We start from the raw sequence: 27,707 nt of genomic DNA on the forward strand, positions 1-27,707 counted from the left end.
CCAGACCAGGCAAAGGCCCAGCTGGCTGTGGCACTGACCCAGGAGGGCAGGCCCTGGAATGCACCGCTCTTGCTAATGAACAGACACTGGCCTCTTGTGGAGGATGCCAGTTACCCCAGCACACAAGGCTACCCTTCCCACATCCCCTCCTCACAAGGAGCAGCTCACGGACTGGCCTCCCAGGGCTGAGGTTGAGGCCATGGAGGGCGGGGAGAAAGGACCCCAACCCCAAGCACCCCGAGCAGAGTCTGGGGTTGCAGGCCTTCCTGCAGGTGGTCAACTCTAAGGTGGAGAAGAAAAGGACTCAAGCCCCCAGGACCTATCTTTAAAGCGAAAGGAGCAGCTTGGCCACTGGGTCACGGCCCCTCTGATCGGCCAGCGGGTGGGCGGAAGGCAGGAAGGAACTGCCTGGCCCCAAGCCCAGCTCCTGGCGACACCGGCTGGGGGCCGCTGCAGGGAAGGAGGGAGGCAGCAGCACCCAGCCCACTGAGCCCTTCTCCTGCTGGGGCGGACTTCTTCTAGAGAGGGAGAAGTCTTCCATCTGCTGTGTGAGCAAAGAAGACAGGAGGGTGGTGAGGAACCGCCAAGTCTCTGGGGACTGCAGCTGGAAGTGAGTGCGGCTCCTCTCCCTCTGTCTGAGATGGAGGGTGGCCCCCAGGAGTGGGGAGGGAGGGACCCAGGCAACAGGGCCAGATGGATATAAGACCCAGCATTGTCAGTGACCAGCTCTGTGACCTTAACTTGACCTAACAGATTCTTAGTGTCCTTACTTGGGAAAGCTATGAAATAACCCTGTGCACGGCTGTGGGAAGGGCCAGAGTTGCCTACAGATTGCTTAGCTCAGCTCAGCTCCTAGTAGGTCCTCAACAAACAGTCTTTGTCGTGGCGAGTTGCCTTGGCCTGTATTGAGGGTTGAGGCGTGGTGGCTGTAGCTGGCACCCCCTGCAGTAATATGCTCCAGGATTCAAAAATTCCTTAGGAAGAAAAGAGACTCCCGCCCTCCTTGCCTCAATGTGCCCCGAGGCTGTGCCCCAGCGGGCCAAGGCCCATCTGATGCAAATCCGAATCCGCATTCGCATTTCACGGAGGAGTCTTTTGGCTGGAGGGAGTGGAAGGACCTGCTCGGCTGGAACGTTTTTTTTTTTTTTTTTCTCCCTCCCAGGCGACGTCCGATGGGTGTGTCGGGCAGGAGGTGATATTTGACGGCCCGCGGAGCCGGCGAGCTGCTGCGGAGCCAAGGGCACCAGGCATTGGGTGAGAGATGGCCTCCCCGGACCCGCCGCCCGCCACCAGCTACTCCCCGCCCGACGTGCCCCTGGGGGTCTCGCTGTTCCTCACCATCCCCTACGCCTTCTTCTTGCCGGAGCTGGTGAGTGTTGCCTCGTGGGCCACCTGCAGAAGGGGAGGGCCTGGGAGGAGCTGGCCGGTGGCTAGAGAGCACTCCCTGGAGAAAGGGAACCCGGGCCAGAGTTGATGTGGTCTCTGATCTCCCCCACGACTCAGACTCAGCCCAAACGTCCCCAATCCCTCCCTCTGCTCCTCTGGCTTCTGCAGTATGGGTGGGTTTCCTCCTTCCAAAACAAACCCACCACGGGTGACAAGCAGGCCACTTGGTGATTGGAGGGGCTGGGGTGGGGGGAAGAGCAGGGGGAGGATGCTGCTTAAATATTCTGGGTCCTCAGGAAGGTGTTGGAAATGGATTTTTATATGGTTTCTTTTCTCCAATTCCTTGCTTGTTTCGGCTTTTCTAAAGTTCAAAATGGGGGAACTGTTTCCTTCTGAGAGAAGGTCTTCCCGTATTTTCTTAATTGTCTTGTCAGCTGACTTTGAACTTTGACTTGTAGACTCTGCTCAGGAGGTAGCTTTTGACAACATCTGCCATAAAACAGTTGTGTGAGACGCCCTGGTCGCACACTAGAACGTGTCACTGCGTAACTTACTCTCTGAGGTGCCCTACAGCTGAATGGTGGCCCTGATCCCTGCTGGGGGCAGGCTGGGGGGGGGGGGTCGCGTGTTCCAGTCTGCAGAACTCTGCATACACAGTGTCAGTCAAACCCCAGTCCTCTCTGAGCCGGCTGTCACCGTCCCCTTTCTACTTGTGGGGACACTAAAGTCTAGTGAATAATTCAGGGCAAAGGAGTTTGTTTCGTTTTTTTCAAACACCTTGTGAAATATCTAGCTTATGGGTGATATTTTCTCACCAGCTCCAAATTTGGCAGTGCTGGCCCCAGGCCAGGGAGAGAAAGGTAGAAAGCGGTTCCGGCTTTCAGTCGGACCTGACCAGCGCTCTCGTGTCATCTGCCCGAAAGCTGGGCCTGATCGAGTGACCCCGTGGCAAACTCATTAAAGCGCGCCCATTGATGGCACCAAGAAAGGGAAGGCAGGCAGGGCAGGCCCAGCATTTGGGTGGCTCCAGCTGAGGCCCCACCCAAGAGGCAGGTTTCTGCCAGGCCTGAACCCCGGGGGACATACGAATGGGCATCCTGCCAGACTGATGACATCTTAGTGCTCCTGAAAGTTCTCTGTGCCCGGACCCAGGTGTGTTCCTCACCTCAGAACAACCACATGAACTGCCAGGATCCTGGTTAGTCCACCACTGCATACTGAGCGCATGATTTATGTCAATCTTGCAAGCCCCTGGTACAGGGCCCGCCTTCCCAGGTTCCCTGTCTGCAGGAGAGAGACTCACGAGCACTTCTCCACAGTCAGACTATGCTTGAGGCCTTGACTGTCCTGGGCTGGGACACCAGCATGAGAGACCATCTGACCTTGTCAAGCCGGGGAAGGGTCCAGGCATAACACTCAGGGGGCGGTTTTGGTGTTGGATCTCAAAAGACAGGCTGGCAGCCAAGAAAAGGAAAAAGGCTTGGAGTCCAGGAGAGACCAGCAAGGCAGGAGGCTGGAGGGACAGGGCTTACAGAACTAGGGAGAAACCCAGGGGGAAGTGATAGTGAGAGGGGCCTCTCATGGACCCAACCCCATGATGCTGGGCTCCTTATGCTGGTCTCTGGGGCCTTAAGTATCTCAGGGGGTGAGATATCGTCATTGGCTTGATTTTTTTTCATTTATTTTTCTGTTGAAGTAACTTCAGACTTGCCGCAAAGCTGCGTGAACAGTACAGAGAGTTCCCATATACTCTTTACTCAGCTTCCCTTAAGGTCCACATCTTAGCTAATTTAACCATCAAAATCAGGAAATTAGCACCGATACTTCCGTTGCTCAACTGTTCTAATAAACCTCATTCAAATTGTGCTGATTTCCCCACCCATGTCATTTCTCTGGTCCAGGATCCAGTCCAGAATCCCGCATTGCATTTGCTTATCTGATCTCCTTTGTCTCCTTCTGTCTTTGTCTTGACATTTTTGAAGAGTACTGATCAGTTACTTTGTGAATGTCCTTTCATTCGGCCTTGTCTGATGTTTCTGCATGACAACTTTAGTTTTAATTCACAAGTGATCCTTATTCATAGTGGGAATACTTAGAAAATGCAGAAATAAATATAATCCATATTTATGTGTATAAATATATATACACGCATAAATATGGATTATATTTATATATTATTATATATAATTATATATGTATAATTATATATATTATTATATTTTATATATATACACGCATAAATATGGATTTAATGGGGTTATTCTGTACATGCTATTCTGCACCTGCCTCTTCCTTAAATCAGCATTCCAAGCATGAACTACAGAATCAAGTGTGCTTGCCTCATATTGGGCCAGGGATGGGGAGGTAAATGGGAGAGGACGGTGAAGGTCAAGTTGATCAGTTGGTTCTGATCCCATTGAGCAGCACACGTGCTGGGCTGGAGAGGAGGGCGAGATCAGCCTAGCAGAAACGCCTCTGTCCCTGGTCACCTGGGCATGCTGCCCACTGCCACACACTGGGGCCGACACCAGAGCACCAGGCCTTGGAGTCCCAGCAGATTCTCAGTCTGGGGGCTTGAGGCATCATAGACACACATGTGTTTTTCTAAGGACATGAGTCCAGAGGGTGCATTCTAAAACCAGGAGCTCAGGCCAGCAAAAAGGGGCAGAGCAAGTGAAATCCATACCCAGATGCAGATGTAGTCCGTGGTGGGGGGGTGGCCCAGAGTGGAGGTGGTGGTGGTTTCCTAAACACCCACTGTGACATCTGGAGAGCAGGGTCTGTGCCCAGGGCCTTTCCATGGGAATGAGGGGCCCAAAATACAAGGAGAACAGAACTAAGGAGGAGCTCCAATGAGGCCCTGAGCTCTTCCCCTTGGCTCCCCTGAGGCCCCCCCTGCCACCCCGGCTGCCAGCAGCAAGCAGTCGGGCTCTTTTGCAGTCATGACAACGACAAACTAGGGTGGCATAGATTCCAAGAGAATTTTCCATGTTCCCTACCAGCTCTGCACCCAGAGACTGCTCTTACAGGTCTTTGCCTAAGTTGCTTTATCTTAGACTCTTTAACATTAAAATGCACATTTGAAAAACATGTATTTTGCAGTAGTTAGAGATTCATAGGCAGTTACAGATATAGCTCAGAGAGGTCACCCCCAGCTCCCTACACCCCCCTCCCCCCCCGCTGGTGATTACATCTTTTATAACACTGGTCCCATCAAAACCAGGTAAATAAATGACGTTGGTAAAATATGTCCACACTTCTGTGCCGTCTTCTCACGCATGTAGATTCATGTCAGCACCGCAGTCAAGATACAAAACTGTTCCATCACCACAGAGATCTTCCTCCTGCTTGCTTTTTATAGTCCCCCCAACCCACCCTGTCCTCCCTCACTGCCCCCCCACGACCCCCAGAAACCACTAATCCCATCGCTATAATTTTGTCATTTCAAGTAAGTTATATAAATAAATGGAGCCATAGAGCATGTGGCCTTTACAGATTGGCCTCTTCCATGCCTCAGGACCCTCCTGAGGGGCACCCAAGCTGTGGGGGGTGTGCCAACAGTTCCTTCCTGTGATTGCTCCTAGTATTCCAGGGCAGGGACATGCCGTGGTTTCTTTAACCATGGGCCCACTGAGAAACATTTTAGTCGCTTACTTACAGTGTTTAGCTATTCTAAATAAAGCCGTGTGAACGTTCGCATGCAGGCTTTAGTGTGGATGTTGTTTTCACCTCCCTGGGAGAACGCCCGAGTGTGACTGTTGGGTCGTATCGTGAGTGTATGCCTACTTCCTGTTAAGAAACTGACAAACTGTTTTTCCAGAGTGCCTGTACCATTTTACGTCCCCACCAGCGATGGAGGAGACTTTTTTTTTTTTTTTTTTAGATTTTAACTTTAAAATTCATGTTTTGTTCGGTTTGCCGTTAAATTCAGATTTCCCATGTGAAAACGATGTTAATTTCAAAATGTGATCTTCGAGGGCGAATCAGTGCATTTTAAGGTGAGAGCAGACGTGGTGTATTCCATCCGGCTTTCGTTCAGAGAGTGTGTGAGCCGGCTGGTGCCCAAGCGGGGCAGGCTGGCGACCAGGTGACTCACAGCACCACACCCCCCAGCTCCTGATGACCCAGGCCCAGCTCTTCAGCGTGCACATAGTTGGGGGCGGGCGGGGGGTAGGGGGGGGGGGCGCCGATTACCTGATTACCTGCCTGGCGTGAGTTGACTCATCTTTTTTACAAGATGACAGGGGGATGCCAAGAGCTGACCCAGGCGACTGTGACCCAGGGAGTGTTCTATGAAACAGAGTCCAAGGAAGTCTTTTGATTTTAAACCTTTCACTAGTTAACTTAATTGATTCGATGTTTAATTAAAAAAGAAACAGCGAAGAAGATTTCTGGAGTCAGCCAGTTAAAAGATGAAACAATTCGGACACACTGGTGTTTGATGTGTTCAGCTTCTTAATTCGCTTGCACTGTGGCCAGAGGGAAACACTGTGATGCCCCTAGAAGCTCATTCCAGAATCTTCCAGCTGAGAAAGGTCACCGTTATGTCTTGCTTAAACCCAATCCCCAGCTTTACCGTAATTTCAGCCTGCCTCTTCTTTTACTCTGTTTATATGTAAAAACCTGTCTGAAAACCTGCTGGCCCTCAAGCGGCTTCTGGTCACCTGTGCCGACTGAAGTTACTGAGGAGGCTGAGAGAAGGAGTCAGGGCTCACATCAGGCCTGGCTCAGGGCAGGTGCCCTCCCCTCTGTCGTGACATCCCCTTAAAGCTGGGTTTTCAAAGGGAGAAATCCTTTCCCTTGTTTTTCTGTGCTTCCCTTTCAATTCTCCATACTGTGGGGAGTGTTTACTCAAAAGTAAGCTCAGTTTGCCCATTTTATTTCGTCCTTGTTGCTTCTGTCCCTCCCTTCACCCCCTGCCTCACCCCCATTTGGCCTCCCCCTACCCGCTCCTCTGCAGGATGAGGGAACTAACTACCTCCATGCCCAGGGTGCCACTGATTCCCACCATAATGCCCCAGGAGGCCCCCTGCAAGGGACTACATGGAACAGGGAAGGAGGATTACAGAGTGGGGCTGGGAAAGAGCCAGGCCCTGGGAGGGAAGGACAGGAGGGGCAATGTGGGAAGCGGTCGATGTCAACCTCCCCGAGTTGTCTAGACCCGCTTTAGCCTCCCTGCACCAGTCCCACCCTTACTCTGGAGGCCCCCAGTGTGTTCGGGTTCAGTAAAATAGAGTCATTCAGAACAAGGTGGAGAGCCTGGCTGTGCTACTTAATTGCTGTGAGACCCTGGGCAGATTACTTAACCACTCTGAGCCTCAACAATGGAGAAAGTAACAGCAAAGATCTTGTAAGACAGCCCTGGGGTCTCAGTAAGGACATTCCCAGAAGACAATACCACGTTGCAACCGCTCCAGAAATGTGAGCCCACGTGTTTTATTATTGTTTGTCATCTGGACCTCTTCATAGAAAGTATGGGTCTCTTGTGAGAAACTTCCAGCTATGAACCAACAGCTATTTACTGAGATGCTACCACTGCTAAGAAGGTATTAACAAAGGGTATTTCCCAAGATAGGAAAGAGAGGAAAGCCAGGGTGCACAGCCCCCCCATTGCCAAAGGCTCCAGGAACTAGGTAGCCTTTAGGATACGCTGACTCAAGGCAGGGGCTTGGCATTCTTGAATGGTTCGGATTGAGGGATTAGACGTTCGCTTGTTCGGACAAGGACTTCCTGTGACCAGGCAGTTAACAAATGCATGCCATCAGGCTGTAAGAAAAGAGGGGACTGCCATACCTCAATGCCACGTAGTCACTCAACAAGTATTTATTGAGCGCCTACTCTGTGCCAAGCATGGGGATATAAAGATGACGAAGGCAGACATGACCCCTGCCTTCTGGAGTTTGATGCCTAATGGGGCAAAGGGAGATTAGCCAAGGAGATCCATAAATGGAGCTCGGCCGTCAGGGTGTAGGAAGAAGCAGAAACCACAGTGGGTACTGCACGCAGAGGGGATTCGACACAGGGACTTGTTTATGCCGTTGTTGAAAAGCTGAAAGAGTAGACAGGAGATGCTGAGGCAGCCAGAAATAAGCACCCGGAGTGGCCGGAGTCCGGAGAGGGTGGCCAGTGCTCGGACATCCAGAGGAAAACCTGCCCGGCTGGTTCTTAGGCCTCTGAGGAGGGGCACGGGGACCTTGGGGTCGGAGCCAACGGCTGCTGCTGCTGCTGCCAGAGTGACAGTGACAGGACCCAGACCAGCTAACAGGAAGCCCCCACCACCCTCCTCCCATCCCAGGCCCCCTCCAGGCCCCCACCAATGCCAGAACCTAGCAAAACTCCAACTTCTTAAGGGGGCTGGGAATTGTGGCCTGCAGAGTTCCAGCCCACATCACAGAGCAGACCACACAAGGGTGGGCTTGAGCTGAGAGACCCTTGGAACTAACCGGTATGGTCCACGTCTGCACACGCCCTCCTGCCCAAGTCTGGACTTCCCCCGACCGCCTGGCCATCCCTGAACTGGTGGCCAGTCTCAGTTCAGACAAGACAGGCTCCAAGCTGCCGCTGGAAGGTCAGCCCGCCAGGACGATTTCCCTTAACTAATAGGTCTTTTCAAGGAAATAACTGGGTCCTCTTGCAGAGAGTAGCAGGGCACATTCTGACCTGCTGGAACGCAGGGAACCCCAGATAAGAAGTCTCGTCAATGAAAAGTGCCCCACCTGCTGCCAGCGCCCTTCCAGGAGCTCTTTGCCTAGAGAACTTTCCCCTGGGGCACAGCTGATCTGTGGGAGGCAGAAGAGGTTTCTGGAATGTTGTCCAGATTGGCAAGTGGCAGGAAGCGGGCCCAAGTCGGGGGGGGGGGGGGTGGGGGGCCCACACCAGGCTTCCCTGGCCTTTACCCCTCTCATCTCTGCCAGACCCTCCTTTGCCTCGTCCCATACCTGCCAACCAGCCCTGCCTCCCAGATGTCACCACATGGTCAGATCTTCCCCATCTCGGCCAGAATAGATGTCTGCTTGGGGCCGACGCAGGGCTTGCAACAGAGCCAGCCCATAACTCAGGTTCCACAGCCTTTGAGACACAGTCCCCACCCTCCCACCTCAAGCTATACCTGGAAGGTCCAAGGTGGGTCTGAGAGGAGGGCCAGATATCACAGGGGCCCCCAGAGTCTTCTGACCTGTATCAGAAAAGCCCAACTCAGCTCCTCCCCTTGGAGGGAATCTCTGAGCTTTGCCTTTTCTGCTTTCCAAGCTGGGCACAGCCCATCCCACCCCCCATGCCCATCTGGACCTTCTCTCGGCCCAGGTGATGCTGGATGGATGTGGGAGGGGGGTGGTACGTCTATTTGAACATCGTCCTCTCTGACACACATTTTTATATAGTCCTTCCTATGTGCCCGGGGGTGTGTGGGGGGGGTGTGGGGGGGTATGAAAGCAGCAGGGGTAGGAAAGCATCCCAGGGAAGCCCCTCTGCTCTCTGAGGGAGGACGCTCCCGACCTGGAGAATTTCTAGGGCCCGTGAAGTAATGGAGCAGGAAATGGGTGGGGATGAAACAAATGGGTGTTTGTCCCCATTCTGTCCCGGCTCTGGCAGAAATGCCAGTCTGTGGTTGGGCCAGAGTAGCAGGCCCAGAAGGTGTCAGCTGGGGCCACTTGCATGGTAATCAGGCCCAGGGAGATGAGACTGAGCAGCTAGGGAGTGGAGGGTCCAGCAACCCACCTCCTGTCTCCTCCTCAACCTGGCAGCATGTACAGCCTGCTTTGTGCCAGGCTCCGTGCCCTACACTGGGGACACAAAAACCACAGGGCCGAGTCCTGTATCCGAGTCCTGTATCCGAGCTCAGGGCCTGGGGAGGAGGCAGTGGAGAGAGAAAATAACCATGAGGGAGGTCACTCCTCATGATGCACCCGGGGCTTGGCAGTCAAGAGTGGCTTCCTGGAGGAGGTGATCCTGGTCTGGTCCCTGCCCTCAAAGGTCTGGTCATAGACAGGTCGGGGAGGGGGAGCTGAGCAGGAGTCAACCAGGACTAGAGTGAATAGTGATATCACTACGGGTCCTCAGTCCCTGACAAAGAACAGGATCACGGCCATCTTGGACACAAAACGTCTGTGGGCCCAGGTGGAGAACCTCCCCTGAGCCCGACTCCTGGGCTCGTCTGGTGACTTTCTGGTAACATTCGAAGGGACGTGAGCTTGACAACCGTAGTGGGAGCCAAAGAGAAAGAGACCGAGGTTGGAGGAAGCCTGTCCACCAGGCCACCTTGGGGAGCGGGATGCATTTATCTGCTTTTACATCTTTTCTGTACTTTCTAACTTTTCTAAGGTTAAAAAAAGTTTTAAAAAGGGAGGGTAAAAAACACTTTTGCCCTAAAAGTGCTTAGTGTTTTTCGTTTTGTTGTTTTTTTGTTTTTTTTTTTAAAGAGGCAAGAAGGAAAAGCTCTTTAGACTTTGGATGGGTAAGAATGGTTTTATTACCCTACTTTATGAAAATCTGTACTGCTCGGTCAATAAAAAGCTGGGTCAGTGGGGGGTGCAGTGGCCCTGGGGGAGGAAGCCAGGAGGGAGGGGAGGAAGGCGGAGGAGGCCCCCGCTGACTCACCAGCCCCTCCCCCTGCGGCGGCATCCTGCCCCTCCCAGGCACACACCCCAAGGTAGGCACAGACTTTCCCCAGCCAGCGGCCAGCCCCTCCTTTGCCTCATGGGTACCAAGGCCTCCTTATATGATTTGTTCTGCCAGGAGCGGTGGTAGCTGGAGCTCTGGCCGGCACTATTGTTCCTGGAGTGGACCGGATAAGACATGGGCCCTCACCGGAGGCCAAGGGGCCTGGGCCGCAATTTCCTGCTAACCTTAAAGCCACAGAGAAAACTCGCCCTCTGTGAATCAGGATGTAGTGACTCAGTGTTTGGAAGTGTCCTAGGTTAAATTATGGAGCGTAGAACTTCCATACAATGCTAGCTGTGTGTGCGGGTCCTGGATTCCAGTCCAGGCCTGGCGCGCTCCCATGAGTAACTTTGGGAAAGTCGCTTGGCCTCCCAGAACCGGTCCCCCCCCCCCCCCCCCCCCCCCCCCCCGCCGTACGAAGGAGGTAATGATTCTTGCTCAGAAACTTCACAGGCTGGCAGCCACTGACTCAGGCACGGGAGCTGCCCCATGGGCTGTAGGCAGCACCCACGTGGGCACGGGGGTCTCCGAGCTGGGTGAGGACCGCCCAGGAGCGCCCGGCTCCCCGAGGCAGCCCAGAGGAGGCCAGCGTCACCCAGCTGTGTCTGCCCTGGCTCGTCCACACTGAGTTCTAGTCACTGCAGATGTGGGACACTCCAGGACCCCTCCCACCTGTCCCACCCAGGGCTCCTGTCAAGTTTCGGTCCTGCTCCCTTCCTCTCCCAGGCTCACGCGGCCCATATGGGCCCCAGTGTGGCCCTCAGGCCCCCGATGGGCTCCTGCTATGGCAGCCGTGCTGTGGACCCAATGTCAAGAGTGTCTGCCCCAGACAGTGCTGCGGAGGAAAGGACTGTGGAAGGGGGTGCACACCAGCACAGGCAGAGGCCCTTGGCTAGAGGAAGGAAGGCATTCCAGAGCAAAGGTTTCCCCCACACCGACTGGGGCCCACAGAAGAGAGATGCTTTCGTGGCAACCCGGTACACGTGTGTGCAGGTGTGCATGTGTGGTGTGTGTCTGTGCAATGAAACAGATTCAGGACACTGTTTCCCTTTCCCATGGGTAACATACTCCTGCTTGCTAGCCCAGACTACTTAGTTTTTTAATGTTGTTGGCGACGAACTAACAAACTAATTTCACCATGAATCTCAGCCCACGTTTGGAAGCCCCAGGGCCGGGGGCACTGACGGAGGCTCAGTGAGACTGACGCAGAGCGGGGAGAGTCGGGCAGGCTGGGCTTGCAGGGCCGTGGCCCGAGTTTGGTCTGCGGGTCACGGGGAGCCAGCAGGGTGTTCTAAGAGGGGGGTGAGGTCCCAGGCATCCCAGCTGGTCCTCGGCAGTGCCGTGCCAATGGCCGTCGCCAGCTCAGACTGGCTTGAGCAGAAGGGAATGGACCACGTCACGTTCTGGGAAGTCTCGGCCAGCTGTACCTCTGGGCTGATTCTTTCGCAGCATAGCTGCGTCGCCAGGGCCCAAGCCGTTTTCCTCCACCTCTGTCCTCTTCGTTTCATAGCTCCAGGCCTGATACCAGACACAGCAATGACCAGAGCAAGAACGGAGACAGTCTCATCTTGGTCTCCTTAGGCAGGAAGAACCCTTTCCCGGGAGTCCCCTGATGTCTTCCCCCTGGAAGGGCCAGACTCGGTCACACAAATGTCCCAGCCTGGGCCTGCGATGAGCCTAGTGAATGGTGGAAAGTCACCCCTCCCTGCCCACGCCTCCTACCAGTAAGCCCAGTTGGGAAATTCAAGGATACAAGTTAAAAGAAGGCAACCATCTCTGTAACGCTATTTCCTGTGTCATTGTCTGTAACGGGAAAAGCCGGAGACATCCAATGTGCAGGCACAGGGGCCTCATTGAGTAAGTGACATTTTTCAGCCTGATGGAGTGTAATTGTGGCATTGAAAAGTGCAGTCAGTTGTCGTTACTGGATTCTCTCTTCACAAACGTATGTAGTCGCGACAATTTATTCGCAGTCGCTAAACAATACTCACAGCACTCTCGTGGTTATTGGCGGGCCCGTGCAGAGCAGCAAAACGTTTGGGTTGTCTGAGGTGCATGTTCCCAGCTGAGGCCGAGCAAGACGCTACCCTGTGCCTTCTTGTCTCAGCTCTCATCCTGTAAACAAGAGTCCTTTCCAAAGTCTGTCTGGGGGCACATCTTTCACATTTTTGTGCTTCTCGTTGGTGATTTTGCTGTTTAAAATAGCCCCTCGGTTCGTGCTGAAGTGCTGTTTAGGGTTTCAGCACGAGAACCCGGTGAGTTGCCTTTCATAGACAATACGTGCTCGATAGGCTTGTAGTGCTGTTGGCCAAGAGTTCAGTGTTAATGACTCAAGAGCATATATTAAATAAGGTGTCTTTACACACACACCTAACATAAAGCTATGCGTTGAAGCACCTCAAATAAAGGTATGTGTTGATCAGTTGATGAAAATACTGTGACCAGAGATTTTGCAGGAGCAAATGACTCCGTGTTCACAGATTCAGTGCTCAGGCCAACTGAATAGAATGAACTTGCGTACCAATAATCAATTTTAGTATCAAGCCACGTAGCAAAATCCAAAAATATATAAAGGAGAATACAAAATGCATGTCCATCACGATTTCCAGCTTTATAGAAAATACGTACGCGCGAGCACTAGGGCTGGAAGGGGACCTAATATACCAAAAAATTCCTTTGCTGTTAACATCATTTTTTACAATCAGTTTAAAAAATCTTAGGGTTGAAAAATAGTAACAGCTCTCCTTCCTGCCACGTGGTTTGGGTTTGAGTCATTACAATCGCCCTGGAGTGAAGGCATTTTGAGTTGATATCACCCCCCAACCCCCCGCACCCCCCACCCAGGGACGGACACGTGCTCCAGCACAAACACAGTGGGTCTGTCTGAAGGAGCATTTTGCACCAGAATTACGGGGTCCAAAGCACAGCCCCAGGATGAGGTCCGTCTTATTTTTTCCCTTTTAAAGAACATGCGTCAGATAGTTGCACACACTGGCACCTTTCGTGACAGCCAAAAAGAGGAAGCGGTCCAAGCGTCCCATCACTGGAGGAATGGATGCACAAACTATGTATGTGGTGTGTTCGTGTTATGGCCTATTATTCGGTTGTTAAAAAGGAAGGAAAGTCTGACACAGGCCGCAACAGGGATTAACTGTGAGGCCATTATGCTCCGTGAAATGAGCCAGTCGCCAAAAGACAAATCCTGTATGATTCCACTCACATGATGTCCTTAGAGTAGCCAAATTCATAGAGACAAAAGATTAGGACAGGGAAGGGGGAGGGGAGAGTGAGTGGGCAACGGGTACAGAGTTTTAGTTTTGCAAGATGAAAAGCATTGTCGACATGGACGGTGACGATGGTTTCGCAACACCGTGAATGCCCTTAGCACCGTAGAATCGTACCACTTAAAAACGGTTAAGATGGTAAATGGTGTTCTGTGTATTTCATAGAACTTTCTTTTTTTTTTTTTTAATGTTACTTGTTTTTGAGAGAGAGAGAGACAAGGCGTGAGCAGGGAAGGGGCAGAGAGAGGGAGACACAGAATCCGAAGCAGGCTCCAGGCTCCGAGCTGTCAGCACGGAGCCCAATGCGGGGCCCGAACTCACGAACCGTGAGATCATGACCTGAGCCGAAGTCAGGCACTTAACCAACTGAGCCACCCAGGCGCCCCTATACAATTTTCTAAAAAGTTTCTGCAATGGCCAAGAGACCCCAGACTTAAAGCTCATGGGCCAGGGGTTCCTGAATGTGAGGGACCGTGGATTACATTACCTCCAGGGGGTCTGGGTTCCCACAGTGGGCAATGCTAGAGCTTGTCCTTCACGGAGTCTGTTCCCTTCCCCCCACCACCCCCCCACCCGGGGCCATCAGTGGGACCAGGAGCCCCCAGCTCGCTTGGCACCGTTACCTCCTGGGCCTCACTGTCTTCATGTAGGCCTTGTCCTCCCGGCCTGAAGTTTCTGAGGCTTTGTGGTGGAGCCTGCGTTCCCCCAAGTCCCAGGGAAGGGAAAGAGAGGCAGTGCTTCATGAAAATTAAGTGGTAAGCAAAGGAATGCGGTGCTGGTGGTGAGACCCACAACGCTGAGCTACTGCCCAGCTATGCAGAAAAACCTGCCAGCAGGGTATCGCCCCAGTGCTCCTCCCTGGCTCTCACCCCCTGACCTGCCCCGCCCGAGCCCACACCTCCCGCCTCATCCCGGAGTCCCGGCCCGTGCAATCTGAGACCGTGCATCCTTTCGACTCCTCCTTTGCCTTTCACATGGGGTCATCTCCAGGGCGGTGTCTGTCTTCAGAACCTCTCCATGCATGAAGTTCACCTGCTCTGCCCATCAGGGGCCTCAGGTCCCACCTGGTCTATTTGGGTGGACGGATTCATCCTCCCCAAAGAACAGATGATTCTCCTGTCTCTCCCATTCAAAAGTCTTGACCTTTGAAGCCAGCCTCCATCATCTGGCACAGGGTTTTCTTTCTTGCTTTGTAAATATAAATTTTTTTTAATTAGTTTAAACATTCAACACCCTGTCAAGTAGTTCTCCTGGGAGCCTGGGGCACTGGTTGGTTTATTGGGTCTCGTTCCAGAAACATTCTGTGCATCTGCAAACAAATGCACATACACGCACACATACATTTTCTTCTTTTTCTACAAAAATCATAGCACACTGGGCGCGCTGGTCTGTGCCTTTTACGGTACTTAGAACTTGTTCCCTTTGGCATACAAAGATTTTTTCATTCTTTTTGAAAGCTGCTGAGTGTTCCACTGTGCAAACATAATTGCTTTGATTGGTCCTCTCTGGATGCACATTTAAGATGTATCTTATCTTTTCCATAACCAGCAAGGCCCCAATAAACAACTTTGTACTTTCACCATTTTGTTCCTGTGCATTATTTATAGGACAGACTCGAAAAAGTGAAATGATTGGATCAAACAATATGTGTATTTAATGTTTCGGTTGATACTGTCAAAATAATACAGCAGTTGATGGCACTGTTACTTAGCCTGGAGATGACAATGGATTTCAACCTGGGAGCCGCAGGTGGGCTTTGAGGGTCTGCGAGTCCCCAGATTTGTAGACAAAAGTCATGCGTGTACATAGGTAACATTTTTCTAGATGACCGAAACTTCCATCGACTCCTCAGAAGGATGTGTGTCCCCTAAATGTTCTCTCACTCACCCAGCTGGTGGTTCTCCCGGCTCCCCCAGAAGTGAACTTCCCCTCCCTCAGCAAGACTGGCCCTGAACATTCCCTCCTCTGGCTCCTTGTCGGGGAACATTCCCTCCCGTCTTCTGTGCCATTCCAAATGGTTATGGCTAACATGGCCAACAGTGGTTACCGCACGCTCACCGTGTGCTGGGGAGACTTAGCTAGTTCTCACGAGAATCCGATGAGAGAGGCGATCCCCACCTCCTCTGTTTGATGGACAAGTGCATGAAAGTACAGATGAGTCAAATAACCTGCCGAGCAGGCAGAGCTTGAATTGGAACCCAGGAGGAAGGATGCTGCGTCCATAAACAGGGTGGGTCAGCCGGGAAACAAAGAGAGAGGCTCCCAGGGTTCTCAGGTCCTAACTGCACCGCCTGGGGAACTTTTCACAATGGGCTCAGTCAGAATCTCTGGGGCAGGACCTAGACCCTGGGGATTTCTCAGAGTCCCCAGATGGACTTTCAAAGACCCCAGGAGTAACAGGACTCAGAGGGGAAGCCCCAGGCATCCACGTATTTTAGAATCTCCTTACCTCTACACCATACTTTTTGTTCCTTCTTTTCCTTTTTTAAGCAGCAATCACAATAATAAACATCGGGGGGGGGGGTGGGTATAACGATGGGCACAGCTGCCTTCCGAAATAATAAGCATCCTCCCCCCCAAAATGACCCCAAAAGGGGGCTTTTCTGAAAGTATTTTTTCAACTCACGGACTTCAATTTAGTTGCTGTATTTCAACCCACAGCCGTTATCCTTATCTGAAGCTCAGATTGTCCTATCAAATTGTCAACAAGACCCTTCTGAATCCTCCTGACCTAACCCCAGGTGCCTTTGAAAGTTTTCTCTGTGGTGTGATGAGATGCTCGGAGCCCAACTTCTCCGCCTCCGCAGGCCTGGAATCTCAGCTTTTCTCCCAGGCACCAATCCGGGTGAGGCTACTCGGTTTCTGTATTCTAGTGCTTTCACCAGATCTCTGCACTCGAAGGAGCTATTCTCCATGCTCGAAGGAGGAATAAGCAACCAAACTTGTTGTTAAACTCCATCCTACGGTAAAAGCTCTCTTCAGATTTCGGTTCAGCCTTTGCAGAATGCATAGACGAGTAATCTGTGTCCGTTCGTAAGAAACAGACCCTGAACAAAGTCGTACTTGAAATCCACTCGATCACAATATCTTACTATAATAAAATATTCTTCCACTTTGAGGGCCAGCCCCAGACATCTAAAAATATCTCCTGCTCTTGGGAAAATACAAACTGAAGGTTCAAATAAGAGAGCAGTTTAGCCTGCCAAGAAAATTTGGAAAGCTAAATATAGATTAAAAAAAAAAAAAAGTAAAGACAAATACTCGAAACGGGCTTACCTATAAAGAATCCAATCTAGACTGCTGGAGGCAGAAACGAGGTAAGAAAGACCGGGTTTAAATTCGCCCGGAGTTTGTCCTTGGCCCTGGTCCTTTCTTCTGTCCAGAAGGTAGAGGGTGGGGAAATAAAAAATAACATTCCCCTTCATAACATTGATCATGCAACACTAAAGCCATTTCAAGAAGATTCTCAGGCAATTTGAGTAGATACCCAAGCCCTCAGAGGCCCCTGCCCTCAGGCGTAAACTCTGGTTGCCAGAAGAGATCCAGAGCTGTCCTACCCCATGTCCTGTGTGACCTCAGGTCTCAGTCCCCTCCAGTACGGCACCACCTCACACACTGTGGGGAGAACTTAGTGTGACGTGTAAATAATGTGCAACTGACAGCGTCCGCCCAGGGCAGCCTCTGATGGCGGGGAGGGGGGGGCGCCCTCTGCAGGCACTGATAGGCACAGTGGGGCTCAGGCACTCTGGCACACCCCCCAGGTCTGGCAGAGGCGAACTGGCAATAACCAGTGTCAGGTATGAAGTGGCAGTTCTCTGGTCTCAGAAAGTCCAAGGAGTTCGAACTGCTGTGTAGACTAACCAAGGCTGTCTAAGCAAATGCACCTTATCAACTGTAAAGCACCTGATGAACATGGAGTGTCATCATTGATTCATTCTGAAGGATGATCTTTGACCCCATGCCCACCCACCTTGTATTAGGGCCTGCGCTGGGCACCAGGAATACAGCGGTGAATGGCACACAGCATGCTCTGCCTTCCGAGGTCTAAAATGAGTCTAAAATTTGACGAGCTCCGGTGCGGTCACTAAGTCCCAAACACCATTGCCACTAGCAGCTAGCATCGTTTGGGTGTTGACAGGGGGCCAGGATTTTTATGCGCTTCCCAAGTCTCGGTGGGGAGGATGCTTTGCAGGTGCCCCAAAGCACCAGCAGACCCCTGTCACTGAGATCAACATGCAGGAGCCCAGTTCAAGGGGGACAGCGGCTTTTGTCCTTCAACACCCCCTCTTCAGGACACGCTAGCCAACTAGCGTGGAGCTAGTCCAGGCTCCACCTAAGACTTGCAAAATTCACATGGACACTGACTATTGAGATCTGGGGAAATGTGCTCCCAGAGCTGGTCTTTACACGAAGGTGAAGCTTCTGAATGTGTTGTCCAGCCCAGTAAAAGCCTTGTTTGTGGTCACCTTCCTAATCTGTTTTGGCTTCTCAATTCCTGTTCCTTTTCTCTCCTTAAGGGCTCATAAATTCTCTATAAATCCCAAAGTGCTTTTCCTCTCCAGAATAACAGCAGTGGAAGCCTCATCAGGGACAGTGGACATATCCATGTCTATGTTTTGCTTACTTGTAAGGTGAGAACTGCTCGTCCCAGGAAGCCAGGGGTATGTTATGAAAATGAGAACTGAAAGTTGCATATCTTTCAGTTCACCTAGACAGAAATAACTGGACTTGTTTAATCCAGAAGTTCTCTAATAGCATCATTCAGAAGTGAGCTACTCCCACAGTCATTCACAACCAGAATTCACCAAATACAGGAGGGAAAAAATGAACAGGAATGAAAGTTAACAGAAGCCACAAACTGCAGAATCAGGCACCAAGACTGAGGAAATGGAATTATCAGGTATCGAATATGAAATTAATGCCAAGCAAAAGTAGTACAAAGATACCCACGCTTCAACACAAACTGCAGAACTTCAAAGACAGAAGACTCCCAAAGCCGCCAGATACCAAAGACAGATTCCTACAGGAGAACAGCAGTGCAGTGGACAGCTGCCCTCTCAGCAGCAACAATGGAGCTGGAATATAATGGAAAATATAGAAAGATGTAGAACCATTGAGAAAATATCTTAGAAGTGTGGAGAGGAAATAATTGTCAGGGTGAAAAATAAGAATATTTTCTGACAAATCAAAGTGACTACTACCAACTGACCTTTCCCAAAGAAACTACTAATGATTGTACTGCAGGAAGAAAGTGGTCCCAGAAAGCCTATCTTCATGACCCAAGGTAGGGAAGGATTTGTTAAACTTGACCGAAGAAGAACAGTCTATAAAGGAAAAGGTGAGCATATTCAATTACATTAAAATTAAGAACTCTGTTCATCAAAAGGCATCATAAAAATGTGTGAAACACGTGCTTGAGGAATATATTTGCAATAATTCGCACAGCCAACAAGATCCACACTATTAGAAAGAATTACTGTGAATCAGTAAGAAAAACAAACCCATAAGAAGTTTGGAACCAATAAAAAACAATTAAAAATTTTACAGAAGATGAAATGTGTGCACATAAGCTCAATCTTATTTGTAATCATAAAAATTAAAACCTAATGAGATACACAGAAGATTCCAAGGAATCTACCAAACAACTTCTTCGAATAAGTGAATTTAGCAACTTGCAGGATACAATGTTAACACACAAAATAAACAGTCATGTTTGTATTACTAGCATTGAACAACTGGGAAATGAAATTTTTATTTTTTTAAGTTTATTTATTTATTTTGAGAGAGAGAGAAAGAGAGTGAATGCAAGCAGAGAAAGAGAGAGAGAGAAAGAGACAGAGAGAGAGTCCCAAGCATGCTCCAGCTGTCAGTGCAGAGCCCAACACAGAGCTTGATCCCACAAACCACAAGATGATGATGTGAACTGAAATCAAGAGTCAGGCACCTAACTTACTGTGCCACCCAGGTGCCCCAGGAAATGAAATTTTTTAAAAAGCAATACTATTTACAATAGCTCCCCCCAAATAAAATACTGAGGCATAAATATAAGGAAGTGTGTACCATATCTGTATGCTAAAAACTACAAACTATTGATAAAAGAAGACAAAGAAACGTCAATAATTGGAGAGGCATACCATGTTCATGGATTGGAAAACTCATCATAGTAAAGATGTCAATTCTCCTCCAAATTGATCCATAAATTTAACACAAAGCCCCAGAAGATACTGTAGATTTTGACAATCTGCTTCTAAAGTTTGTGTGGAAGGCAACAGAACTAGGGAAAGGGATGAGTTATCGCCTGAGATGAGCAGAAATGTGAGCTACCTGCACTGATAACTCTTTTTGATTACTGTAACTTTACACAAAGTTTTAAATCTGGTGGTGTGCTTCCTCCATACCTCAAATCTGGGAGCCATCCTTGGCTCTGTCTCTTCATCACTCCAAATCTCCAGTGGTCTCATAGTCCAACACATTTTTTGTAATTATTTTATTGCTTTATAAAAGAAACAATTTCCCACCATGCAGTGTGAGAAGTAGAACATTATCACTTGTTACACTCATTCCCAAACCCATCACTCTCTCCCTCAGAAGGGTCATTCTCAGAAGGTGCAGAGATGAGTGGGTTCTGAGGGAATTAGGACGTGGCAATGAGTTCAGATTTTGTAACTGTTGGATTTGAGGATCTTGAGGGGGTAAAGACAGGCCTGGGGTGGGGCAGATGAGATGCTCAGGGTGCAAAATTTAATAAGGCACTCATTCTCGGGATCCTGTAAGTACAAAGCTGGCCCCTGCTGTGGAACATCTGAGTAGAGACATCCAGTGGCAAGTGGATGTGTGGGACTGAAGACCTGGAATTGCCAACCTATACGATGCTTAGAAGCATAGATTTAACAAGAGTGAGGAGAGGGAGAACAAAGGAGGCTCACAAGGATATCCTAAGGAGAACCCAGGAAGGAGAGGAGCACAGAAACTCTGAGGCAAACCAATAGCAAAACTACTTGGTGCTCATGTTGACCCTTTCCCTCAGGCCTCTAACTGAACATGCTGTTTAGTGGACATTTATTTCTTTCCCTGGACTCACTAACATGGGTATAAACCCAGGCTAAAAGCAAACAAAGGCAGAGTCCATAGAAAAGATTTGGTTTCTCCACCAAGAGGATAATAAAAGGTTGGACAGAGCTGAGAGATTATTAAACTGGAATAGTATTGCCCAACTGCTATCTGACCACAGGGTGTCAGATACTATAACCCAGGGGCCCAAACTAAATGCACTAAAAAGTGAGTAAAGGGAACCAGGAGAAGGAGAGCACCATTCCACAGAGAAAGTGAGCAACATAAAACGTGCGACACAAGGGCGTGGAGTTGGGGGTGAAGGGGATGTGGTCCACTGAGGACTCTGGGTCCTTTTTAAAGAAACAGTCACAACTCATTTCAGCCTACTCTGGCTTGGGAATGTGTTCAACTGTGGCTAGAACTACAGACTTCTCAAGAGATGTCTAAAATCGAAATTTTTCCTGTGAAATATCCTGTTTTAAATGTTGGCAACTTATTCAGAAATGTATATAACGGCTGTATATGTCAACACTGTTTGGGCCAAGAAGACACATCCACAAACCAAACTGCCCAAGTCCCTCCACTGGTGACCTCTGTGTTAACCACTTGAGTTTTCTAACAAAGTCTACTCTTGCTCGGGGCCAGCCTTCCTTCCCCATTTCCCTCTTGCTTCCCCCCTAACTTCATCTGCAGAGCTCGTAACCAGAGACAGAGGAGAAGAGAGATGCCCTGCGAAGGGAACTATGCCCAACACAAGCAAATGAAGGTTCTTGTTTTATTTTTTTTCTTACAGGTATTTGGGTGCTGGGTCTGGATGCTGGTAGCTGCCACCCAGGTAGCAAACGCCTTGCTACAAGGATGGGTGATATATGTCTCACTCACCTCTTTTCTCATCTCCCTGATGTTCCTGTTGTCTTACTTGTTTGGATTTTACAAAAGATATGAGTCCTGGCGAGTCCTGGTAAGAACCAGAGAGGGTGACCCAAGCCCTTGGATTCCTCCTGATGTCTGTCCTGGGTATTGTGAGGACAAAGGGCCTTCTGGGTGGGGAAGGAGAAAGGCTGAGAAGGTAAATGACTTCATTGCTCCATGGAGAAGGTGAGGACTGCTAAAAAGGGGGATCCCCCCCACTTCAAAAACGGTGTACATAAGTAAGGCACGAAGAATGACTAATTACAATCATTTCAGATGGCATTTGAAAAGCAGAGACCAGGGACCAGAGGCCTTTTCAGGGCTGGGTCACTATGGATCCAAGACTTTTTCATCTTCACAGGTTTACTATTTTTTTTTAATGTTTATTTATTTTTGAGAGAGAGGTAGAGCGCATACGAGAGCAGGGAAAGGGCAGGGGAGGGGCAGAGAGGGGAGACAGAGGATCCAAAGTGGGCTCCACACAAACAGCAGAGAGCCCGATGTGGGGCTTGAACTCATGAACCGTGAGATCATGACCTGAGCTGAAATCAAGAGTTGGACGCTTAACTGACAGAGCCACCCGGTGCCCTTTCCTGTGTTTACTATTAAGCCAGAATGAAAGCATTTCTCTGCCACAGCAAATTTTTCATTGTATTCCCCTCCATCATCTTCCTTGTTAGGAATATACATATTCTATATAAAGCGCATCCTGACGCGTTTCCCTTTAAATTTTATTTATGGTTAAATCATGGGAGCAGTATTAAAGGAAATGATAGTAGGAAAAAAATCCCCCAATCCCATGGTGCTCTCACAAACACTGGGTGCATTCTCCTATATTCCTTGCAAATTGTATGTAAAATGTATATATAATCACATTGAACCAATAATTTTGGATGTCAGTTCTTTCATTAATATTATGTCATTACATTGTTTTCATGTCACATCATCTTGATAACCATTTAAAAAATTCTTTTTTTGTTTTGGGGCTCCTGGGTGGCTCAGTCGGCTGAATGTCCAAGTTCGGCTCAGGTCATGATCTCACAGTTCATGAGTTCAAGCCCCACGTCAGGCTCTGTGCTGACAGCTCAGAGCCTGGAGCCTGCTTCGGATTCTGTGTCTCCTTCTCTCTCTGCCCCTCTCTCACTCGTGCTCTGTCTCTTTCTCTCTCTCAAAAACAAATACACATTTAAAATAAAATAAAATAAAATAAAATAAAATAAAAATTTTCTGTATTGAACAATTTAGGACATATACGAAAGTAGGGACCATTATATTATGGACCCTCAAGTAACCATAACCCAGATTCCTACACTACTAAGTGTTAAACATGCTTGCTGCACCTAGCCTTTTTTTTTTTCTCCTGAAGGATTTTAAAGCAAATCCAAAACATGTCATTCCATTCTATACATTTCAATCTGCCTCCAAAGAAACATGCAAACTTCTTACGTTACGACACTTACATAAAGTTATTAACAATAATTCCTCGGTATCATCTAAGACCCAGACCATATGCAGATTCACCCGATTACACCTGAAATGTCTTTTTACAGTTGGCCGGTTCAATCAGGATCCTCACAGGGGCCGTGCGTTGCACTTGGTAGTGAGGGTTCTTGGGTACCTTTAACCTCCAATGGCTCTCCCTGCCAGGGACGCTGTTGAAGAAAGCGGGTCAGCTGTCCTACAGAAGGTCCAACCTTTTGGGTTTGTCTGTTTGTTTCTTCCTGGTGAGATGTGACTTGGTCCTCCAAGTCCCTGCAGTGAAGACGAGTTCACACCTTTCTGGAAACAACATTCCGTTAAGTGGGTTCCAGTCGTTATCACATGTGGCAACTGGTGGCCCCTCTTCCACTGTGACAGGCTTACCCATCAGCTTTTCCCCTGATACTTTTTTTTCGTCTCCTAATAAGTTTTCCTGAGTTGAATATCTCATTAGGGGTTGCAAAATGCCAATTCGCCTGTGACAACATTCCTTCCAGAACTGATAACCATTTTAAAAAAATCTTTTTTTCTTTTTCTTTTTAACGTTTTTTCATTCTTACTTTTGAGAGAGAGACAGAGCATGAATGGGGGAGGGTCAGAGAGAGAGGGAGACACAGAATCTGAAACAGGCTCCAGGCTCTGAGCTGTCAGCACAGAGCCCGAGGCGGGGCTCGAACTCACGGACCGTGAGATCACGACCTGAGCCGAAGTCGGACGCTTAACTGACTGAGCCACCAGGTGCCCCCGTTGCCGTTTATTAATCCGCTATTGTTCACCAGAAACCCTGTGAAAGAAAAAAGCAGGAGTCGGAGGAGCAGGCTTGTCTCTTTTGCTCCCTCCGCCCGGCTGTGTGGTCAGAGAGGGAAGTGTGCGCCTGCGTAAGTGCCCACGTGACGGTGGCCGTGGCCTCTCCTCTTCCTTTCCAGGACAGCCTGTACCACGGCACCACTGGCATCCTGTACATGAGTGCCGCTGTCTTACAAGCACATGCCACCATCGTTTCTGAGACCGCGGACCTGAGGAACTACTACATAAACACCGCAGCCTCGGTGAGTGCTGCGCAGAACACGGAGCCACTGGTGGGGAGCACATCGAAGGGGGCTTAATTCTGTGTGCTGTGGAATGGGGGGCCCTGAGCCTCAGACTGAAGGGGGCTTGGAGGAAAGGAGATGTGTGTGTGCATGTGTCTGTGTGCGTCTGTGTCTCTGTGTGTGCTGTGTGTGTGTGTCTGCACGAGCTCAGGGGGTACCAAGCCCAAGTTCAGCTGCGATCTCACGTCTTCTGCTTCCCCGCCCAGCCTTGCCCTCAGAATTCTTTTCTCTAAAACCCAAGCTGGAGCACATTTCTCTCTTCCATGGGAAGAATTTCCACCGCTTGTGGAAAGGAACCCCAATTCCTCGGCGTGGCTGAACCGTTCCAATGTCCTTTTATTTCAAGGACAAGTCCACAGGGCTAACACGTTGGCTGATAGAACCCAGGGCCAGGTGGCCCGGCCAGTCGTGGGAAGAGCAGGACCCCCAAGACCTTAGGTCCACTAGGACCAGCGCTGCTTGCCTTTCTCCCTTTGTGGAATGGCGCCCTCACATGGCCGCTTGCTCACAGCCAGCAGCTTCCTCCTCTGGCGGCCTAACTTTCCTCAATCCTGCCTCCAACACTTCTTGGAAAGGACCTAACACCCAGACTGGGTGAGAGCCCAACACCGACCGGTTGCTGTGACCAGAAAGATCCAGGCCTGGGTCAGTCTGGGGGCTCCTGCAAGGATCCGGTGGCTGGAGGAAGGGGTGTTGCCATGGAGTGTTATTCCCAATTGTAAGAATGGGGTGCCCGACAAGCACTAGGTGTTTCCAACCTGTCCGCCTCCTTTCCCTCCTCCTCAATTTTAAGTCCCTTAAACTCCCAACTAACGCCAACGCCCACACACCACCCTTCCACGGTCTGGCCCAGCACCCTCTGACCTCTCTCCCCTGCTCGCTCTCGGCCAGCTGCTCCAGCAACCTGGCCTCCTCGCTGCTCCCTGACCACACAGAGCCTGGCTCTCGCCTCCACCCCGACAGGGACGCCCTTGCTCCAAATCCCTCACCTCCTTCTGCTGCTTTCTCACATATCACCTTTTCGGGAAGGCCTTGCCTTTCCCCCTCCCCAGCGGGCCCTGTATTTTCTCTGCTTTATTTTCTCCTGGGCACTTATCCCCATCAAACCAGCTACTCTACTGGTTTAGCTTGCCTCTTTTCTTTTTTTTTTTTTTTTTTTAATTTTTTAACACTTGTTTATTTTTTTTTTTTATAATTTTTTTTTTAACGTTTATTTATTTTTGGGACAGAGAGAGACAGAGCATGAACGGGGGAGGGGCAGAGAGAGAGGGAGACATAGAATTGGAAACAGGCTCCAGGCTCCGAGCCATCAGCCCAGAGCCCGATGCGGGGCTCGAACTCACGGACCGCGAGATCGTGACCTGGCTGAAGTCGGACGCTTAACCGACTGCGCCACCCAGGCGCCCCAACACTTGTTTATTTTTTGAGAGACCAACAGAGACAGTGTGAGCAGGGAAAGGGCAGAGAGAGAGGGAGTCACAGACCCCAAAGCAGGCTCCAGGCTCTGAGCCGTCAGCACAGAGCTCGATGCGGGGCTTGAACTCGTGAACTGCGAGAGCATGACCCGAGCGGAAGTCAGATGCTCAACCAACTGAGCCACGCAGGCGCCCCAATCTTGCTTATTTTCTGCTTCTGCCACGGAAATGTAAGCGCCGTGAGGATAGGAATTTTTGAATGTTTTGTGTGCTGTCATTTTTGAAGTATAGCAGGTGCCTGAAAGGTATTTGCTAAATGAATGAGTGAAGGAAGGAACGAGAACAGGGTGTGAGTGGACAGTGGGGCAAAGCGAAGCTGGAATGGCCAGCCAGGCCTGGAAGGCCTATCAAGGGCAATGGCCTCCCTCTTGAGAAGCAAGGACTCACCACACAGTTTCAACCACATGAGGGGAGCAACACGATCACATCTTCCTCTTGGGACAGATCAGAGGGGAAGAGTGAGCAGAAGTGGGCAAGTTGAGGCCACGAAGGATGAGGGCAGCCAAGACAAGGGAGAAGTGGGCGTACCAAGAGATAGGCAGGCGGTACGCGCAGATGAGTTTGGGGATGGCTTTGGACGTGGTGGTGAGAGAAGGGAGGAGTCAGGCTGGTGTCTGGCTTGGGCAGCAGGAGGAGGTGAGGGTCCTGGAGCCCATGAAGCTCGTGAGGCTACAGAGATCTCAGGAGTCCAGTCCGGACCCAGGTGCAGGAGGGGTGGGGGCGGCCATCTGGCCATGGCTAACACGGAACCTCTCGTCTTCTGCCAGTTCTTCGCCTTTATGACCACCCTGCTCTACATTCTCCATGCCTTCAGCATCTATTACCACTGAAGAATCGGGGAGCCGTGCCGAAGGGAGAAATGCCCTGTGAACACCTGGATGATTGGCTCCCAAAAGTAGTTTTCAACATCCACCATCTGGATGGTAAACGGAAGATCAACAAAAACATCGATGGGATGGACAGGCCAGCTTTTCAGGCTGAGAGACCAGATCGCACTCTGGCGCGTCTGTTTGGACGTTGTAATTCGTTATGGTGAATATGCAAAGGCTGGGGGGAGGGGGTCGTTTGCTTGTGTGTCTGTTTGGCTTGGCTTTTGCCTGGGAAGGTAACTGTCTCATCTGACAAGGAACCTCGCTCTATTGGAAAACTGATATCCGAAGCCCTCGCCGCCATTGAGAATCCCACATCTGCCATCGTCACGCCTGTTTGGGGACTCCGCCCCAGCACTGAGTGAGGTTCCCTAGAGCAGGTTCACGGGGACGTTCAGTCTTGTTTTCTTAAAATCAAAACGGTGCTGTCAGTGCCTTTCAGATCTGAAGATCCACAGACCTTGCAAGTTTGCATGGCTCTGCCTTTGCTTTCGAGCTGTGGTCCAAACCCGCCCTCCTTGCCCCCCCCCCCCGGGGAAGCTGACAGGGACGAGCCACACTGAGCCCCCACTCCACTCCCCCTTCCCTTTCCTCCCCATCTTCATAAAAGCAACGTTGAGGGTAGATTTGTGGGGAGAAATAAGTCACTGACTCTAAAGTTATACAGTAAGACCTGGCAGAGGGGAAGGAGGGTGGGTCCTGCTTCTACTTCCCCATAATCGGGCTGTCAGAAAACTTCCAGGCCACAGGACACCTGTGCCAGAGATCCAGAAACCCACCCCTAAGGACTAGAAGCCACCTTCTCCCTCAGGAAAGACCGTCAAGGAAGGAGGCAGAACATTCCACGCAAGGATTCTCCTGTGGGCTTCTGTCCCACCTCGTGGGACATCTCAGGAGGCAGGAAAGGACCCCATGCCAGGGTCTCTGTTCTTCCACATGCACCTGTTCCCCCTGCGTCCCCTTGACTGGTGCCAGCAGGGGCCTCATGCGGCAAAGACATTGGTGATTTGGGGGCATTCTCAAAGAAAAGGCTGGCGTTATGCACACAGACACATAAAATCGAGGTGCTGTTTTCAAAGTGTTTTCCCGAAGAGAGCTGTGCTCGCAGACATATCTTCATCTGCGCAGGGGTCCGGGCCCCGTCCTCTGTCTCTGCACTGGGCTTCCTGACCCAGGCGAGTCGGGCGCAGCCCCATAACTGCATGTGTCTGCTATGGTTTTGACATGAAATAAATTATTACATGAAAGGGACTAGTCTTAGCCAATTCCAGGACTTACGGTTTTGTACCAACTTTTTTCTGCCCCTGGGGGCTGGGGGTGGGGACAGGGAGCCACCAAAGAGAACTCTCTGGCTGCAAAATCCAGCATCGTTGACCACTCCCTTTCTCACCACGGTGATATCTTGAAAAGCCACCATGTATCTCTCACTTTGTTGCCTGGGATGATTACTGTTCAATATTTACTGAGTAGCCGTATCCAAATAAAAGCTGTTTGTACAGT

General features: G+C 50.3%; 1 protein-coding gene across 2 annotated transcripts; it reads left to right on the forward strand.

Moving 5' to 3' along the window:
* Window positions 1-1,162: 1,162 nt before the first annotated feature.
* On the forward strand, window positions 1,163-27,707 carry MALL (mal, T cell differentiation protein like). 2 transcript variants are annotated; one of them, XM_032592688.1, is made up of 4 exons: window positions 1,163-1,369; window positions 21,175-21,342; window positions 23,699-23,821; window positions 26,106-27,707. In XM_032592688.1, exons 1-4 carry the CDS (start codon window positions 1,262-1,264, stop codon window positions 26,166-26,168), a joined length of 462 nt encoding a protein of 153 aa, XP_032448579.1. In that variant the 5' UTR covers window positions 1,163-1,261; the 3' UTR covers window positions 26,169-27,707. The 2 variants fall into 2 exon arrangements, with proteins under 2 accessions (XP_032448579.1, XP_032448580.1); XM_032592689.1 differs by lacking the exon at window positions 21,175-21,342 and having other exon boundaries at window positions 1,178-1,369; window positions 26,106-27,688.

This window comes from Lynx canadensis, chromosome A3 (assembly GCF_007474595.2).
Source record: "Lynx canadensis isolate LIC74 chromosome A3, mLynCan4.pri.v2, whole genome shotgun sequence".
Classification (NCBI taxonomy): domain Eukaryota; kingdom Metazoa; phylum Chordata; class Mammalia; order Carnivora; family Felidae; genus Lynx; species Lynx canadensis.

Bases quoted from the DNA above. Each gene is read 5' to 3' on its own strand.
- MALL (XM_032592688.1), top strand. From the start codon at position 1,262: ATGGCCTCCCCGGACCCGCCGCCCGCCACCAGCTACTCCCCGCCCGAC. The intron at 1,370-21,174 runs GTGAGTGTTGCC...TTTTTCTTACAG, and splicing joins CCTTCTTCTTGCCGGAGCTG to GTATTTGGGTGCTGGGTCTG. The intron at 21,343-23,698 runs GTAAGAACCAGA...CTTCCTTTCCAG, and splicing joins ATGAGTCCTGGCGAGTCCTG to GACAGCCTGTACCACGGCAC.